The sequence below is a fragment of the Chamaea fasciata genome, unplaced genomic scaffold, assembly GCF_029207755.1.
Source record: "Chamaea fasciata isolate MVZ Bird 193981 ecotype frontalis unplaced genomic scaffold, bChaFas1.0.hap1 SCAF_21, whole genome shotgun sequence".
NCBI classification, from domain to species: Eukaryota; Metazoa; Chordata; class Aves; order Passeriformes; family Sylviidae; genus Chamaea; species Chamaea fasciata.
Window position 1 is genome coordinate 3555322 of NW_027094106.1, and position 16292 is coordinate 3571613.

At 47.5% G+C, this 16292-nt stretch overlaps 1 protein-coding gene across 1 annotated transcript in view; it reads right to left on the minus strand.

Annotated features, from left to right (window-relative positions):
• Positions 1 to 16292, minus strand: part of LOC136299954 (sphingosine-1-phosphate transporter SPNS2-like) — a 134461-nt gene that overhangs the window by 6039 nt on the left and 112130 nt on the right. Inside the window, exons 11-12 of the mRNA XM_066201988.1 lie at positions 14310 to 14473; positions 4453 to 4564 (exon numbers count right to left, since the gene is read on the minus strand). Coding sequence (XP_066058085.1) covers positions 4453 to 4564; positions 14310 to 14473 — 276 coding nt within the window. The remainder of the gene's footprint in view (positions 1 to 4452; positions 4565 to 14309; positions 14474 to 16292) is intronic.

A 16292-nucleotide genomic window follows, 5' to 3' on the forward strand; every position in this document is an offset into this window, starting at 1 on the left:
CTCCGGGGCCTCAGGGGAAACCTGAGCTGCTTCTCCCTCAAGGAGCCTCTCCCGGCCCTGTCTGGGAGCCGGGCTGCTGCTGCCCAGTCCCCACTCTGGGTTTTTGCCGCACTGTAGCCCGCACCCCCTGCCTGCACAGCCAGCACACGGCTACGGCTACAGCTGCCGAGTTCCCGCCGCCTGTCCCTCGCTCCCCGGCCCAGCCCGCCCCGCCGCCGCCGCCGCCGCCCCGAGGCTCCGCCGCCGCCCGTGGCGGCCCCTCAGCCCGGCCGCCATGAGCGCGTGCGGCCCGAGCCCGCCCACAGCGCCCCCTGCAGCCGCGGGGGAACCACCGCACCCGCCCTGCCCGCCGGGAGCCGCCAGCGCCCCTGCCGGCCGTGCCCGGAACTGCACCCCGGGGGACGGGGCCCTTCTCTCTGCAGCCCGGAGAAGCCGCGCTGCGGCTCTGCTGCTGCTGCTGCTGCTGCTGCTGCTGCTGCTGCTGCTGCTGCTGCTGCTGCTGCTGCTGCTGTTTGTTTGCCTTGATATACGCACTGGTAAGGAGCTGGGATTCCTTTGCCCTTGCCTGAAAGCCCCTTCATTTCAAAATAATAACAATTCGGAGGGAAGCAGGTCATATTTTCCATTCCAAAGGAGGCTCCTCCCTTCCCTAGCAGACACCTGTCTCTCAAAGTGAGACAGCTGGCTTCAAGAAGAAGAACCAAAGAACCAAAGTGCCCCAGCGTGGTTTGCACCTCTGCTGTTAAAGGCAGCTTCTCTCTGCATCAGTGAAACCCTCAGCCAGGTTCACAGGGAATGTCACAGAACTGCCACTGCCTGAGGTCCTGCCAGGTGACAAATTCTCAGGAAACTCACTCTCCTCTGGACACATTAAAACTTAGTTGTGGCTCTCCACCACACTTTGTACGTGACCCAGAACACTTTTTTTCACTGAAATGGATTCAAACACGTTCCATGATAAAAATGATGCTGTACTCAGGGGACACATTCCAAGAAATCTCTGCATCAGGAATTGGTCCAGCTCAGCCCACAGCTCTTAACTTCACACCAACCCCACAGGTCTCCTCTGTGCTTTTTCTGCCCTTCCAGGCTATAAATGGAAATATTTCTGATGGAAGAACTGACCCAAGTTTCTTTGTACAAGTCCCATTCTTGGTAACCCCACTGCACTGGAAATCGCATTGTATTGAACATTGGAATTGTGCAGAATACATCAGAGAAAATTACCTGGGAATGCTACAGCCAACTTCAAAAGTAGGAAACAAGCTACGGAATGTCACAAAACTATCACAGAACTCAAAAACTCCAGAGATTTGAGTGAGCCATGATGTTTGAAAGTCCTATCCCTTGCTACATCATTCCATGTTCTCAGGGGATACAGAGTCCACACAGAAAAAGTTAATTTTGCCATGACTTTAGCATAGAGAACCCACCTGCATTGCTGACACAGCTGGAAATGGACACAACTTTCCTGCTTGTAGAACACTTCAGCCTCCAAGGGGATAAAATGTACTGCCCTTTTATTTTAACACATTTCTCTCAAGTTGTGCTTTATCTCTGTTTCACAGATGGGAAACAGAGGCCTGGAGGGGCTAATCCTGAAATGCTTTTCGGAGATTTGGTGGGAAATTAGACTGCACATGATTTGTGAACCTGCTGGGGAGAGAAATGACTTTCAGGGATCACACAGGAAGCTGGTGGGCAGGAGAGAGAACTGAAATAGTCCCCAAATTTGGGACAGTGCCTCCTCAGCCCCTCTGAAGCCCCATGCTGCGGACAGTGGTCACTGCCACAACCAATGGCAGTGGGGCTCAGCTTATGGGTCAGGTGGGATTTTGTTTTTGTTTTTGGTTTTTTTTTTTTTTTAAGCAAACCTACAAATAATAAATTTTAAACTCTCTTAGGTGGCAAACTGTAGTATGTGGGCTTAAAATAACAAGGCTCCAGAACATCTAAATCCCTCATTAAGTACCACTTGCCTTTCTAATAATGATAATCCCACAGTGAATGGATTCACTGAACATTGGCTCCTAAATGGTTCTGTTTTTTCTGCAATGTTTTTTTAAGATTGTGAATGTTTTCATTCCTTGAAGAGAGTAGGGTGGGAATCATTCTGTTATTTCTGGAGGAGGAGGAAACTCACCCAAATTGCCTTTTAAGAACAGAAGCTGTACAACCTTTTTGGTTTTTTTTTTACGGACTCCTCTAGCAGTTAAAAATGTGGCTGATTCTCTCTAACTCCATCACTTCCTCTCCTGTCAAACCTAAATATTTCTCCTAGATCCTATCAAGTCATTTCCATGTACTGTGACAGCATCCATAATTCTGAAGTATTTATAAGACTGTCTGTTTAATATTAAACTACATACTCTGGAGCTGTTAAATATTTATGCAATGTAAAATGGATCTAATTTCACTGCACCTCGGCCGGTTAGAGACCTGCAAGAGGACAAGACAGCCAATTTAAGATAACAGATGACTGGCCAGGATCTTTTACAGGTCAGCTATGCTCTATTTCAGGAACTGGGCAGGATTATTCTCCAAATGCTCTGTCCCTCCCAGCCATGCTGGTCCCCAGGCCAGCAGCTAATGGAGATTACAGGTTGTAGTGCAGCCAGCACTGCCGGGCAGACCCAGGGACTGGAAACAATCCGTGCTGCCTACATCCAGTGCAAGAATCTGCTCTACCCTGGGCCAGCAATGGGAGAACCCAGATCCCCTTTCTCACCTGCAGCTCCCTCTGCTCCAGCTGTGAGGAGCACTGGTGGGATGTGACTGTCCTGCTGACAGGGCCGTGTCACCCCTGGGATGTGATCCCACATCCAGGGCAGCGTCCCCTCTGTCCCTGAGCTCCAGCCAGGAGGAGCACGATGTCAGGAAGGAGGACATACCTCAGTGTGTGCACTGCTGTGCCCAAGGCTCCAAGAGAGGCTGTGCTTACAGAAAGCTTTTGGGAGTGCTGCCGGTTAATGTCAAGTTTCATGCCTAAGTTAAACACCACCTGTATTTCAGTGTCCTGCAGCTTTCCCAAAGCCCAGTTTTCCTGCTATCTAAACAAGCCAGACTCTGGCTTCTGTAACTGAGAAGCACATTAGGAAATGATGTCCTGTTTTTTACAGCCTGCTGGACTTAACATCACTTAATTTTTACAACCAACAATATAATGCCTCAGTAGGGTCCTTCTAGCCTGAAAATAACTCAGTTTTTGAGTTACTGAGCAGGAGTTTTTTAGTAATGAGGTTTTGAGCTGGACGTCATTCAGCAGACAGAAGTACTGGGGCTACAGGGGCACCTGGACCACTGGACTTAGCAGCAATTCCTGCCACTGATTTAGGATCCTTCTCCTTCATTTCAGTGGAGAGAATTCCGTCTTTCTACTGCAATGTGCCATCAAGTGCCTGTTTGAAGCAGTGCTTTAGGAAGGGACACAGGGGCACCAGTCACTAATGGCAGCCCCCAGCAGATTCCTCCTGTCTGAACTTCCTCAGACATTGGGGGGTTAAAAACATCTCCAAAAGGCCTTGTAAACACACTGAAACCTGAAGTTTTAGGTGATGAAAAGTTCATGGCCAGACATCCTTGAAAGGTAATGAGACTTCATGGCCTTAATCTATGAAAAACAAATCTCTTTTCAAATACAGCCAGTTAAAGGGTGTTTTTTGGCATCAGAGCAACATCACCCTCCACCTGTGTCTCAGGGATAATGAGCAGCCCAGCCAGATGCAGCAGTCTGAAATTCCGGCTACTGAAACAGCAGCATTCAAGGCTGATGTTGCTGCCTGAGATTGGGCAAGGAAAACAGAGGCTAAGGATGGTCATTTGTAGCTCCACACCTGTATGACTTCAGCTGTAAGAGTGGATTTTATCAACTGGTCCGTGAACACAGGAAGGGCCTTGCATTGATGCTGCTGTTATCACTGATTCCTGCAGATAACTGATGAAAGAGTTATGGAGTAGGAGAGCTGGAGCAGCCCCTGTAACAAATCAAAGCCATGGCTGTTCTTTCACTGTTTGGCTCACCGCAGAAGCCAAAACAAACCAGAGATCTCTCAGCTGGACTCGGCCACACCCTGAGTGCAAACACTGGTCCCAGTCCTGCAGCACCTTTTCAGCAGACACTTTAGGAGGAGCAGGCTGGACACTCCAGTTCAGGTGTGTACCTTTTATGCCCTTCATTATACAGTTTTTGATCAACAGTGCAGCAGGTAGCTGGGTTAGCCATTGCTGCCCTGCAGGAGCTAAGCACAGTTTCCATTTTCACCTGCAGTTGGAAGGAGATGGCTTTGGTTCCCTGCTCCACAGCGGTTCTCCAGGGATGCTGAACAAGCTGCCACAGCCTCCGACTCCTCTCCAAAAAAAGGCTGCAGAACATTAACCCTCACTACAACCTGTTAGCATCAGTAAGAACAACAGAATCAAGGATTGCTCTCAGAGAGCAGCTCCTGCTCTGACTGACGTCAGGCTGTTTGGATGGTCAATCAGTAATTCTGGGACAAGATGTGATTGACAGCATGAATTCCTGCAGAACTTCAGACTCCAAGCAGGCTGCAGCTGGAAACAGTGACTGAAAGGGAAGGAGAGCAACAGTGATAGATCAGCCCAGAGAGCTTCCAGTGCATGGCACATGGTTGGCACAGTTAAAAATAGTCCAGTCACTGAGCTTCCTGATGCCTCTGACAGGTTATCCAGCCTGCAGGAATGGGCTGTCGATGGAGCTGAGGTCAGTTTGCTGAAGGAAAAGGATGCTAAAAGAACTCTTAACAAAAATCAACCAATAATCTGGCACGGGTGGAGTTTGCTTTGGAGCAGGAATAGTGCTCACTGTGGCTGCTGCCTGCCTGTGCTCTCATTCCCAGCCTGGGAGGGGGCCTGGGGCTTTGTGCACCTGCAGCTCCCCATCCCAAGGCTCCCACGGGAGCTGATTATGCACAGCACCACGGGCACAGCTGCCCTTCCCTCTGGATTTCTCAGTCAGTGCAGAGCAGTGGGGACAGGGGCTCCTCCAGCTGCACTGAAGAAATGAATTGGCTCAAATCCCCTTTTCTTTCTGCATGTCAGTGGGTTTAGCAAACAAAATATGACAATCATGTACAGCAAATGTATTTTCCCCTCTATTTGGTTCAGCCCCTTAAAGCTGCACAGACTGTATTTTCCATCTGTTCATTTAATCCAGGTGCTGATTTGTGTCCAGAGGCAGAAACATGGGTCAGCTTCACTTTTTTCCTCTTTCACACATCTTTACTGAGGAGAAAACTGGCATAAAGGAAAAATCAATAACCTTTCCTGCTATCTTCCCAGGCAGCTGCAGCAGAGCAGATGTGAAGATGAGCAGTTAACAGCACCAATCAGGGTCCCAAGGACCTGGATGGAAATGAGCTCCAGAGCTCACCAGTCTGTGGGGGTACTCTGACATGGACCCCTGAAATCTGTGAAGATGCAGGTCTTGAAACTTTGTGCCTGAGTCTGTCTCTGTAAGTATAATTCTGCCAGATACTGATGGGCTCAGCATTGAGGTGGAGGGATTTTTAGTGTAACAACATACATTTATGTCCACTGAAATAATGGAGAAAAGAGGCAGTGGAGTGCCTCACTTTTGACTGAATAATTGAATGGCACAGGGGAGAAAACATGACATAAAAAGCAGATAAGAACGAATTAAATCTTAAAATAGAAAATCCTGTAGAACTTCCTGATGGCACTTGATTAAAAACATACTTCTCATCCTCCAAAATAACTGCCTCATGCTACAGCTCTTTTCACCAACCTCTGAGCTAGCAGGTGTGGGAAATAAAAGAACTATGGAAAGGGTTGTATTGGAAGGGACCTTGAAGACCATCTCATTCCAAGCCCGTGCCATGGGCAGGGACACATCCCAGTAGACCAGGTTGCTCCAAGCCCTGTTCAACATGGTCTGGAGGCCTCAAGGAAACATCCATCCATTTCACTCCCCTGTGACAGTCCTGGCAATCCCCACGTGGCTGGTAGTGGTCTGGCAGAAACTTTGGGAATGACCAAACCAGAGCATTTAAGACAGTCCTTACTGGAGCACTGGAGGTAATACTCCAATAGTTTGTCCCTGTTTCTCTGAAAGATGTCATTCAGGCTGTGCTGAGTTTGGCTGGAGTAGATTTAATTGAATTTTCCTTCCAGTGTCTGGAGTGGGGTCGTGTTTTGGATTTGTGCTGAACATGGGTAATAATATAGAGATGTTTTTGTTATTCCTGAACAGCCTTGCACAGAGCCAAAGCCTTTTCTGCCCCTTGTCCTGCCACACTGGTGAGGAATTGGGTGTCCATGGGAAGCTGGGAGGAGGAACAGCCAGAACAGGAGACCCAGACTGATATTCCACACCTTGTGATACTGTGCTCAGTATGTAATGGGGGGAAAGAATGAGGAAGGGAGCACGTTTGGAGTGAAGGTGTTTGTCTTTCATGTAACTTGTGTGTAAAGGGGCCCTGTTCTCCTGGGGGGTGGCTCAACACCCACCTGCCATGGGAAGTGGGGAATGAATTCCTTGTTTGTTTTGCTTTGTTTGTGGTGCAGCTTTTGCTTTCCCTATTAAACTGTCTACACTCAACCCATGAGTTTTTCAGCTCTTACCCTTCCAGTTCTCCCCAGTGTGCTGGTGGGGCAGGGAGTGGGTGGCTGTGAGGGATTGCTGGAGTTAAAGCCTGGCCCAGGTCAAGGACCCAAACACAAGTAAATTGCTCTAACACACCCGAAGTCACAGTATCTGCCTTGCAGATTGCTGCACAAGGAGAGGTCACCGCTGCTCACAAAAGCCTTTGCAAAATGCTCTGACATCAGAAGACAGCAGGGCTGAATTTTTTATGATTTCTTCCATTTCCTTATGTCAGAGATTGTTTCTTGCTTGGAAGGCTGCTGCCTTCTGCTCAGTGCTCCAGTCACCTGCGTGGGATCTGATCAGATTTTGTCTCTGTGCCAGGGCAGCCTTAGCAAAGAATCTGTCTCAGTGAGAATTTAAAATCTCCTCCTGCATGGCAAAGTCCCTCTACACCAAGAATTCTCCTTTGCAATGCCAACACCAATTGACATGCTGAGTCCATTGGTAGCATGTGATTTCAGTGCCCCTTGTACGTTGTGGGAATGAGCCTTCAATCCTGTTTTACAGCTGATGAACATTTCAGGGACAACATCTGACTTCTTGGGGCTCACAGCAGAGAGTCAGTAGCCAAGACAGCAGGAGGACTCCTGAGTAGTTTTCGATCTGGAGCTCTTGGGAGAGTGAGCTTTGGCTTTCCCATAGCATAAGGCACATGGAGAAGTTCCATTCCTGCTGTGGGAGAGCACTAACTAGCTAGGAATAGTGTATAACCAGCAGTGTGTATTCTGTTACCAGCTGTTCAAACCAGGTGGGGCGGTGTTCTTTATCTCTTGACCCATCCTCCCTCCAGAGGATGTCTGCTGCTCATGGGCCATCGAGGCTCCCTGCAGGGCTGATACAATTCCATCATCCCATGGGGAGATGCTCCACCCAGGGGGAAGAGCCCACCATTCCTGCCTGGATAAAACTTGGGATTCAGAACCCGAGCACAGTCTGTTTGCACTGGATTCCCAGAGGAAGACCAAACGCATCTCAGCACCACTGGACCCTTCTACAGGATCATCTCTGCTCCAACAGAACCACATCTGTCACTCTAGGAGGACTTAATTGGACTGCTCCCAACACCCTGACCAACAGGGTGTCAGGTTGTATTCTGACCCTGTGAGTGTTTTCTTTTTGTTTGTTTGTTTGTTGTACTACTACATTTTTATTTTTAATATTCCTAGTAAAGAACTATTATTCCTATTCCCATATATTTGCCTGAGAGCCCATTAATTTCAAAATTATAATAATCTGGAGGGAGGGAGGGAGTTTACATTCTCCATTGCAAGAGAAGCTCTGGCTTTCCCTGGCAGACACCTGTCTTTCCAAACCAAGACACACAACTCCGGGTTTCCCAGAGCTGTGCCAGCACCAGCTGCCCCCTTCTTTTCTGGGCTAAAGCAAAGCTCCTGGTGCCAGTGTGTCTCAAACACCATGCAGGGACCACGGCTGAGCTCAAACTGCCTGTGAACAAGCACACTGACCTTTGACACCTCCCCGCCCGACCTGCAGGAAATCCGCAGCCTGGCTAAAGTGGCACAACAAATCAGCATTTGTTCTATAGGGGACTATTTTCCATCTGCATGACACCAGCAGCTCCCAACTGCAGCAGCAAACCAGCATTTAAAATCCAAGTCCCAAGCTGGTACATTCTTGGTTTTGCTAAGTCTGTTTATAGAGTTACAAACATGGCCAGTAAACAGGTGAGAAAACCAACAGCTCTACAAGGAGCTTTTCCAGCCAATAATAGAACTACTTATATTTTCACCACCTCTCCCCTTCCTATTCTTCACACGGATTCCATATAAACCATTTAATAGTCTAATCTTGCTCCATCTGGAGTCTGTGAGGTTTTATCATGTCACTCTCAGATACTCAAAACTCACTCCTTGCCTCTCTCCTTCCATCACCACAGATCCTCTGTGTCTTAATCCAGGCTTTTTGCTGTAAATTCATGTGGTTTCAAAGGCCAAGGATATCTTATCTGGGCTAAAAAAGCATTGTGAGTTTCTACCACTGCAGGAAATGTTTAATTATTGTTCATTTGTACAGTCAAAACAAATGAAGCAATGATATTCCTCCCCATAAGCAGCTGAGTATCAGCAGTGAGCAAACTGTTCTCAAATATCCCTTTTTGGGAGTTGTTAAAACCCACTTGCAGCTCCTGAAATCCTCGAATCCAAACTCTGCCTCAATGCAGCACTGACACATCCCTCTAAAATAAGTGTCCAACCTCTTAAAACCCCCTGGGATACAGCTCCAGCTATTTCAGAGAGGGAACGTTCTTTTTGGCAGTGCAAACTACCAGAATGGAGCACACTCAGCATCAGTCAGCTGCCACTTTAATAGCTGGGAAATGGTTAATGGAGGGGACTCTGGGCTTTGCTGGCAACAACATCAGGTCACCTGGTGGGTCCTTTCTGTCTCCAACTGCTGCCACAGAAAAATGAGAGAAAGGGAGGGTTGACAGCTCTGTGAGTCCTTCCCCTGCCCCACATAATAGAATCTGCAAAGCAAAAATAAGGTCAGACACTTTCAAATTGCTGCAATAGGAGAACTGGGAGATAATTTTATATCCAGTTCTGCAAAAGGCTAAAAATAAGCCTGATATGAGGCAGAAGACAGAGCCTGAAAATGGATTATTCTCATTTTTCTGTAATGCAATTTGAAGATGCCATGTTTAAGACAGCAGAAGTGTCTGGACTAGGGATGGTTCTTTTTGTGGATTTTGCTATCTCCTCTGTAAAGAGTATTTTTTTCCTAGTGTTTGTACATATCACTTTTAAAATGAAAAATCCACCAGCACTTCTACTCAGCAAGAGCTTCCACATCTGATCAAAGATGTTAAGAGTAAATTTTTTTTCCTTATTAAATGTTTAATTTTCATTTCAGGAGAAAAGAAATACCTGCTTGAGTTGTTTAAATAACTTGATTCTTAATATGCAGACAAAGGGGTGAACGATCCAGGCGTGCAGGCCCTCAAGTGCTGAGTGGTCACTGGTAAAGACTTGAATTCTTTTGTTCTGAACAGCTGCATTGGTGCAGCTGCTTATTCCTGCTCTGGCTGCACCAGGGATCCTCACTGCAGCTGCATCCCACTGCCTGATCTGCATTGCTGTATCCTTGGTGAAAATATCCAGCCTCTGTCATGCACAGAGGGACTGAGCCATTCTAAAACTTGGACACACATCCTAAGCATCTTTTCATACCTCTGGGAAAAATCAGAAAATCCAATGTTTCCAGGTGTAAATCCAGGGATTAAGTTAGAAAAAAACAAAAACAAAAACAAAAACAAAAACAAGTGAAAACAACATAATCCTTTGAGGAGTACACACACCTGCACAGGGTGGTTTTTCAGGAAGAATCCGGGTGAATTTGGTTTTCCCTCAGCAGCAGCTGGGACTGGCCATGGCTGGGGACAGGGCTGCAGGATCACTGCATTCACTGCCCAGGAAAGGATCCTGATACACACTAATTATGGAGATTTATATCCCTGGTACCCAAAATTTGTCACAGCTTGGGAAAAGGACTTCTTTGAATCCCTTTTCATAATAAAACCCCAACATTTTTCCTAATTATTGATGGAGCTTTAGCAAGTACCAAATGTAGGCTTTTCCTCTGCAGCCCTACAGGGTGAAGCTTTGTTTGTCCCAGTTCTCTGCACTGTGAGTGAAGAAGGGGATGAACACAAAGCAGAGACACAACTCTCAGCAGTGCTGAGCTTTTACTTCCATTGAGTGAGGAACCTGGACTGCTCCCAGCCTTGGAAACAGCTCTTTGGCAGGGCTGCACAGCTACCTGTGATGGAGCTTGAGGATAAAAGTACAATTACCAGATTTCTGATCCACTTCAGAGGGCTCTGCCATGGCAAGACTGTGTTGTCTTCCACAGAGTCTAAAATCTAACTTGGGTCTCACCAATATTCCTCAAGCAGGTAACAGAATTACAGTTCAGAGTGCTGATGTTTGGAAATAAGGTACAACTGCTTTAATCCTCCTCTGCAGAGGTGCAGAGCAGGAAAGAAATAACAACAACATAGTCAAGTGATACCACAGAAGGAATTGTAGTGGAGTGGTTTAAAAAACAATTGAAGTATTTATCATTACTAGTGCCTGAGACCTCTTAGAGAACCCGTTCTTAACTGTATTCTCTCATCGCTTTGGAACGGTGGGATTAAATTTGTGTTATAGAACTAGTCCCCAAAATGATTGGATTATTTGCACAGACTGATGTACTCTCTCCTGCTCTCTGCTAGTACTACATTTTCTAAAAGCCTCTTTAAGCTGTCAGACTTCTGAAGCAGTATGAAAATGGTAATAAAAGAATTGTGTTTGAAAAAAAATTGCTATAGAAAGAATTTTTTTCGTTAGTGTTTTATGAGCAGCCTTGTTGACTGGAATTCCTGCGCTGAAAAAGTACAAAATATGCCAGGAATTGTGGCAATGATAAAAGTAGTGTGAAAGCCTGGAAATTCTGTTTTTGAAAGGAAGCATGGTGGAAACTGGAGGAAGCTTTACAGGAAAGAGTTGCTATCCTGGTATCTGCCCTGCCTGGAAGAAGAAATAATTTCTAAGCAAATGCCCAGAGATGCTTACACAAAGAAACAAACAAACAGAGAAATCCCAGCAATAAATCCCTGAACTCCATTTCACAGAAGTGTGGGAACTAAAGCAGGGACAGCTCGGTTTCCATAGGCTGTGGGAGCAGTGTTCCACTTCTCTGCTCCTGTATTAGCTCACTGGAGGGGTGGGTGAGAGCTGCCCTGTGCCCTGACCCTGGCAGTGATGGATGGCTTTAATCTCTGGCGTGTGACACCAGCGCTCGTGATTCCCGCAGGTTAATTGATTTCTTTTGGCAAAGCCCCTTTCCAACTCCCGTTGTCTGAGCAGCAGGACTGACTGCAGAGGGAAAACAAGGCATCCTGAAATAGAAATTCCTCTGTACCCAGCAAGTAATAGGTAGGATGGAGGGGAGGAGTGGCTGGGCAGAAAACAGCCTCTGCCAAAGGTGTGTGATGCCAAGTGCAGATGGCCTGACAGGTGGGAGCTGGACGGTGGAGCTGGGGTCCAGCATGGAGTTTTTATCTGCTAATGGCAAAATGCTCTGTTACTTTTCCTCTCACAGGCAAGCATGGAGACACTAACAAATAAATTCTGCCCCATAAATTCTGAGGAGCCACTGAAGCTGCTGGTGGGGCAGACAGGACCTGGTTGACAGCACAGACCCTGCTGCACATGGGTCCCTCCACAGCCTCCAGCCTTACTCCTCTCTTCCTTCACTCTCACTTCTCAGTAACTGGAGCGAAGCTGCACTCCAGGAATCTCACTGCAGGATGCCAGGGTATTTTTAACATAGGAGTGGGCACACCCCAGAAAGAGTACCCCTCCTAGGAGTCATTTGAGAGAAATTATTTTCTTGACCATTATTTACGACATTTGTTCTCCCCAGTTTGCAACACAACATATCTGTGACTAATACAAAATTCATAAACAAATGTGAGTCAGGAAAGGGAATGATGCTAAAAGAGAAAGAGAAACAAAATCAGGCTTGACACCTGAATGTTTTTCTTCTAAGATTGGAGCGGTGGCTGTTGGGGAGGCTGGTTGCTCTGACGTGGATAGAGTACAACCAAAGCTGCTAAGGGTAGACGGCAACAGAGGAATAATCCCTTTTGCATAGCAGCAATTAGAGGTGTGGATGCGATCTCCATTCCCACATTAACACTGCTGCAAAAGCTGGGGCTTTGGCAGAACAACTGTGTAAGACACACCGGTGCTGGCAGCCAAGCAGAGTCACCCAGCTGGTGACCAGCCTGTGACCTGTGGTGTCTCCTGAGGGAACCAAAACGCTCTTCCTTGAACTCTCCACTGGAGCTGAGAACAGCTGGACACCACAGTGCTCTACCCAGCATAAAGGTCCAGGTGGGCTTGACATGCTGAAAAAATGGGAGTGACCTGGAACTCATCACTGTGGGAATCCTGAGCCCCTCCTTCACCACCTGAGGTGCTATCATGCCACACTGGCAGCTTGTGTGATGCAAAGGGACACAAATCACCACAGTCAGAAGTGGAACAAGCACTCTCCTCTCTGAACACAGGAAAGACAAGCCTTGAACCTTTCCTATAGTCAGGTGAGTGCCCTGAGCAAAGGAAAATACTGCAGAGGGGGTTTCATCTGCTGCACTGACACCAAATAGGACCTTGGGCTCCTTGCAGCAAGAAAGCCACCATGAGCACCCAGAAACTTACGTTCATCTTGCCATGTCTCCAGGTGGTCACTGCCTGGACTGGCATGTACACCTTATGTGCACAAGCACAGCACAGGCACAAAACAGGGCTGCAGAGCAGATCCATATGCTGGAGAGAGAACATAAGCTGGAGAGCAGATCCCACCTTCCTGCCTCATGCCGTGCCAGGGAGGCCATCAGAAACAAGGGACAGCTTTCATGTCTTCCCCAAATAATCTGCTGTAGGATTTCCCTCTTGTTTATCTTGGGAAGTCCTCCCTAGCATCTAATCTCCAACTTCCCTTCCTGCCATTTAAGACCCTTCTGTGCAGATAACAACGCAGGCACACACATCACGTCCCCAAAGCCACACTGAAGTTCAACTCTGTAGGACTTCCCATCCTTATGACATGAGGTCTTGTTTTCCCACAATGTTCGAACATCTCATTATAGAGGAACTTCTCCTTTCTTTGGTTTTTATGTGTGCTAGTAAAAGGAAGGTGGAACTGCACTTACAGTGCCACAGCACCATCTGTGGCACTGCTTCCAAATCTCTTTTCATCCATCTGATAAGACAGTGTGAGCCAGAAAGTATCATCCAAACTGTTCACACACTTATGTCAGCTGCAAACACCTTATTTCCCTTCCACCTGTACTACACCTAGAGTGATATTCCAGGGCCCTTCTCCTTAAGGTAAATCAAGGCTCCCATTCTCCAGTGGGGGAAAAGCAAAGCCAACTTACAGTCAACACCAGCCTAGTCACCTACCCACATATTCAGCATGACATTACACATAGTAACTTATTTTTCAACAATTATGAGAAAGAGACTAACCCCAGAAGTTTGTATGTCATGTGGAAGCGTCTTCCGAATTACTGTAGTTGCCAACCGTGAGATGATCCGAATCGGTTTCTTTACTGAAAAACAGTAGCTTTTTTTTTCACAAAGCTGCAAGAAGGGACTGGGAAAGACTCTTTATAGCAACGCTTCAGCGCACATGTTCCCACACACAGCTTGCTCCTCCTTGCCTCATGTCCTTGACTGCCAGAGGTGGCCAGCAGGGCTCTGGGGGTGGAGGTGGGTGGGTGCAGCCCTGACCACCAAGCTCTGGGAAGCACCTCCTGCTCCTCAGCTCACACTCCACCGGTTCCAGCACCCAGCAGCCCCTCACCATGGACAGCCTGGGCTGTGACATGCTCAGGCAAGGGTGTGCGGGGCCTGTGCTCCCCTCCGAGCCATGTGGCCAACAACTGAGATCCACCAGAGCAGAAGCGTGTAAAGGATGCCCAGCCAGCACGACCCAAGCCCCTGTGCTTCGTGCAGCCTCATGCACTCTGCTGAGCCCAGGTTCTTAACGCACAACCCGACATCCTTTACCTGGGAAGGGCCAAGGCCAGGGGAAGAGAACAAGCATAATGTTCAAGAGAGCAAACAGGCTGTGGTGTCTCCCCGTTCGCAATGGCCAGGCTACTCACTGTTGTTCAGCTTTAGCTCTGTCACTGAGGAAGAAGAGGGCTGTGGCCAGGAAGAACATCCCTCCCAGGACAACGACAAACGGGCACAGCATGAGCGCATAGCCCAGGCTGAGGAACTCCCAGACTGGGGACTCCTTCGTGCTTTGTCGTATCAGGTCGGAGATCTAAGAGAGAGGGGCAGAAAAAATGAGTCACTTAGATGAAAATCAGACACGATAGTAGTGAAGGGAACACGATTCCTGAAACAACCACCCACCAAACATGTGTGCAGTTTAAAATGGAACAGGGTGTTCAGCAGAAGCTGAATGTCCCTCGCACCCTTCAGCCTTCCACACAGGAGCCTGGGCAATTTATGCTCTGGGCCTTGGCAGGGGCTCTCCTCTCGCTGTCCCTCTTTTGGCCTGATCTAATATGATTCCCACAGCCCTTTCCATGTTCTCCCAGGCTGTGTCAGTGACCTTGCTGTGCTGCCCAAACACCCTGGGAAGCCAGCAGGGCCATGCTGGCGTTGCTCAGTGGGTGAGGCAGTGATCAACCTTCTGCAATGCCTATCAAGTCCTGCTTACTCCCACACCTGACCTACCTTTCAGCAAAGGGAGGTATTAAATTCCATTTCTGTGTACTTGAGTGGGAAGGAGGAAAATGTTTTCTCAAGGAAAAAAAAAAAAAAAAAGAGATCCCATCTCATCTGGGGAAATAGAACTTGAACATGGGGGGTTTGTGCCCATGTCTGAGGTAGGGGGCTCATTCCTTCTTCCAACCTCCCAAGCTTGAAGTGTAATTGTGTGCAAGATGTGGCACTGTCCCAGGCTCAGACACGGGGCTGTGCTTGCACTGCACACCGCCAGATTTATGGATTAAGGCAATCTGCACCTTCTGACAACCACATAGCATCATTACATGAAAGTAAACACAGATTATTTACACCTACACAAAGGAGCAGAGACATGCAACACCACTGTTTAGTTCGTTAGGAAAAGTTTTTGCTAGAACTAAAATGTAATGTAAAATGTAAATGTAATGCATGTCTGTAGCTAAAACTACCATATTTAATATTTACTGCCCAGCAAACAACTTTACTCTCCATAAATCCAACAGAGAGGCAGCAGCAGTTGGGGTGGGTCTCAAGGCATTGGGTATTTAAATGTCCAGCTCCGTTTTTATCCATGACCTCTTGTGGGGGGAGAAACACTAGTTTATACCAAAAGACTGCAGGGAATTTGCAACACAAAATCCTACTGCTGTGCACACACGCAGATCAGCTCCAGAAATAGTCAAAGCCTGTGCAGCAACTTCTGAACTGCCACATCATTGGTAATGGAAAAGCTGGAGCCAAACACAACCTACAAGCAAGTTCTGACATTCAAGGCTTAAATCTTGACAGAGAAAAGAGGAAGTGTTGCATACAGGAGAAATCATCAATTCCCACTCTGCAGAGACCCGGAAGGTAAATGTGAGTGAGGAAATGCCTCAGCAGAGCCAAGCACAACAGAAGGTCCCAGAAGGAAGATGCTCATGGGGACTCAAAAAAGAACAGGTCACTGGGTGTGTGTCAGCAGGGAGACTCTGGAGCACTGAGGGGTGTCTGTGTGTTTTTGCCCCTCTCACAGCTCAGCCTGGCTCTCGAGGAGGGGTGGAAAGGAGGAGCTGCCAGCCCAGTGCTGGAGATGACACTGTCCTACAGGATGGAGCCCTCTCAAATGAGAGGGAGTGGATTAACACTGGAAGAGTGTACCTACAGAAAGAATTGAAGGGGTTTAGCCTGATTTCTCTGTTTCAATCCCTGCCCTAGAAAAGACGAGGAGAAAATTTCAGTGATTGGGGTAGAGAAGAGTTCTAGTCCTCTCAAGAAGAACTTTATTCGCTGTGTAAAACACATGAAGAAAAACAAGAGCCTTACAAACAATTCTCATGTGAGACTAAAGGCAAATAACAGTGACCATTAGTCTGAGGGATTTATTACAAAACAGCAACAAGACTTGA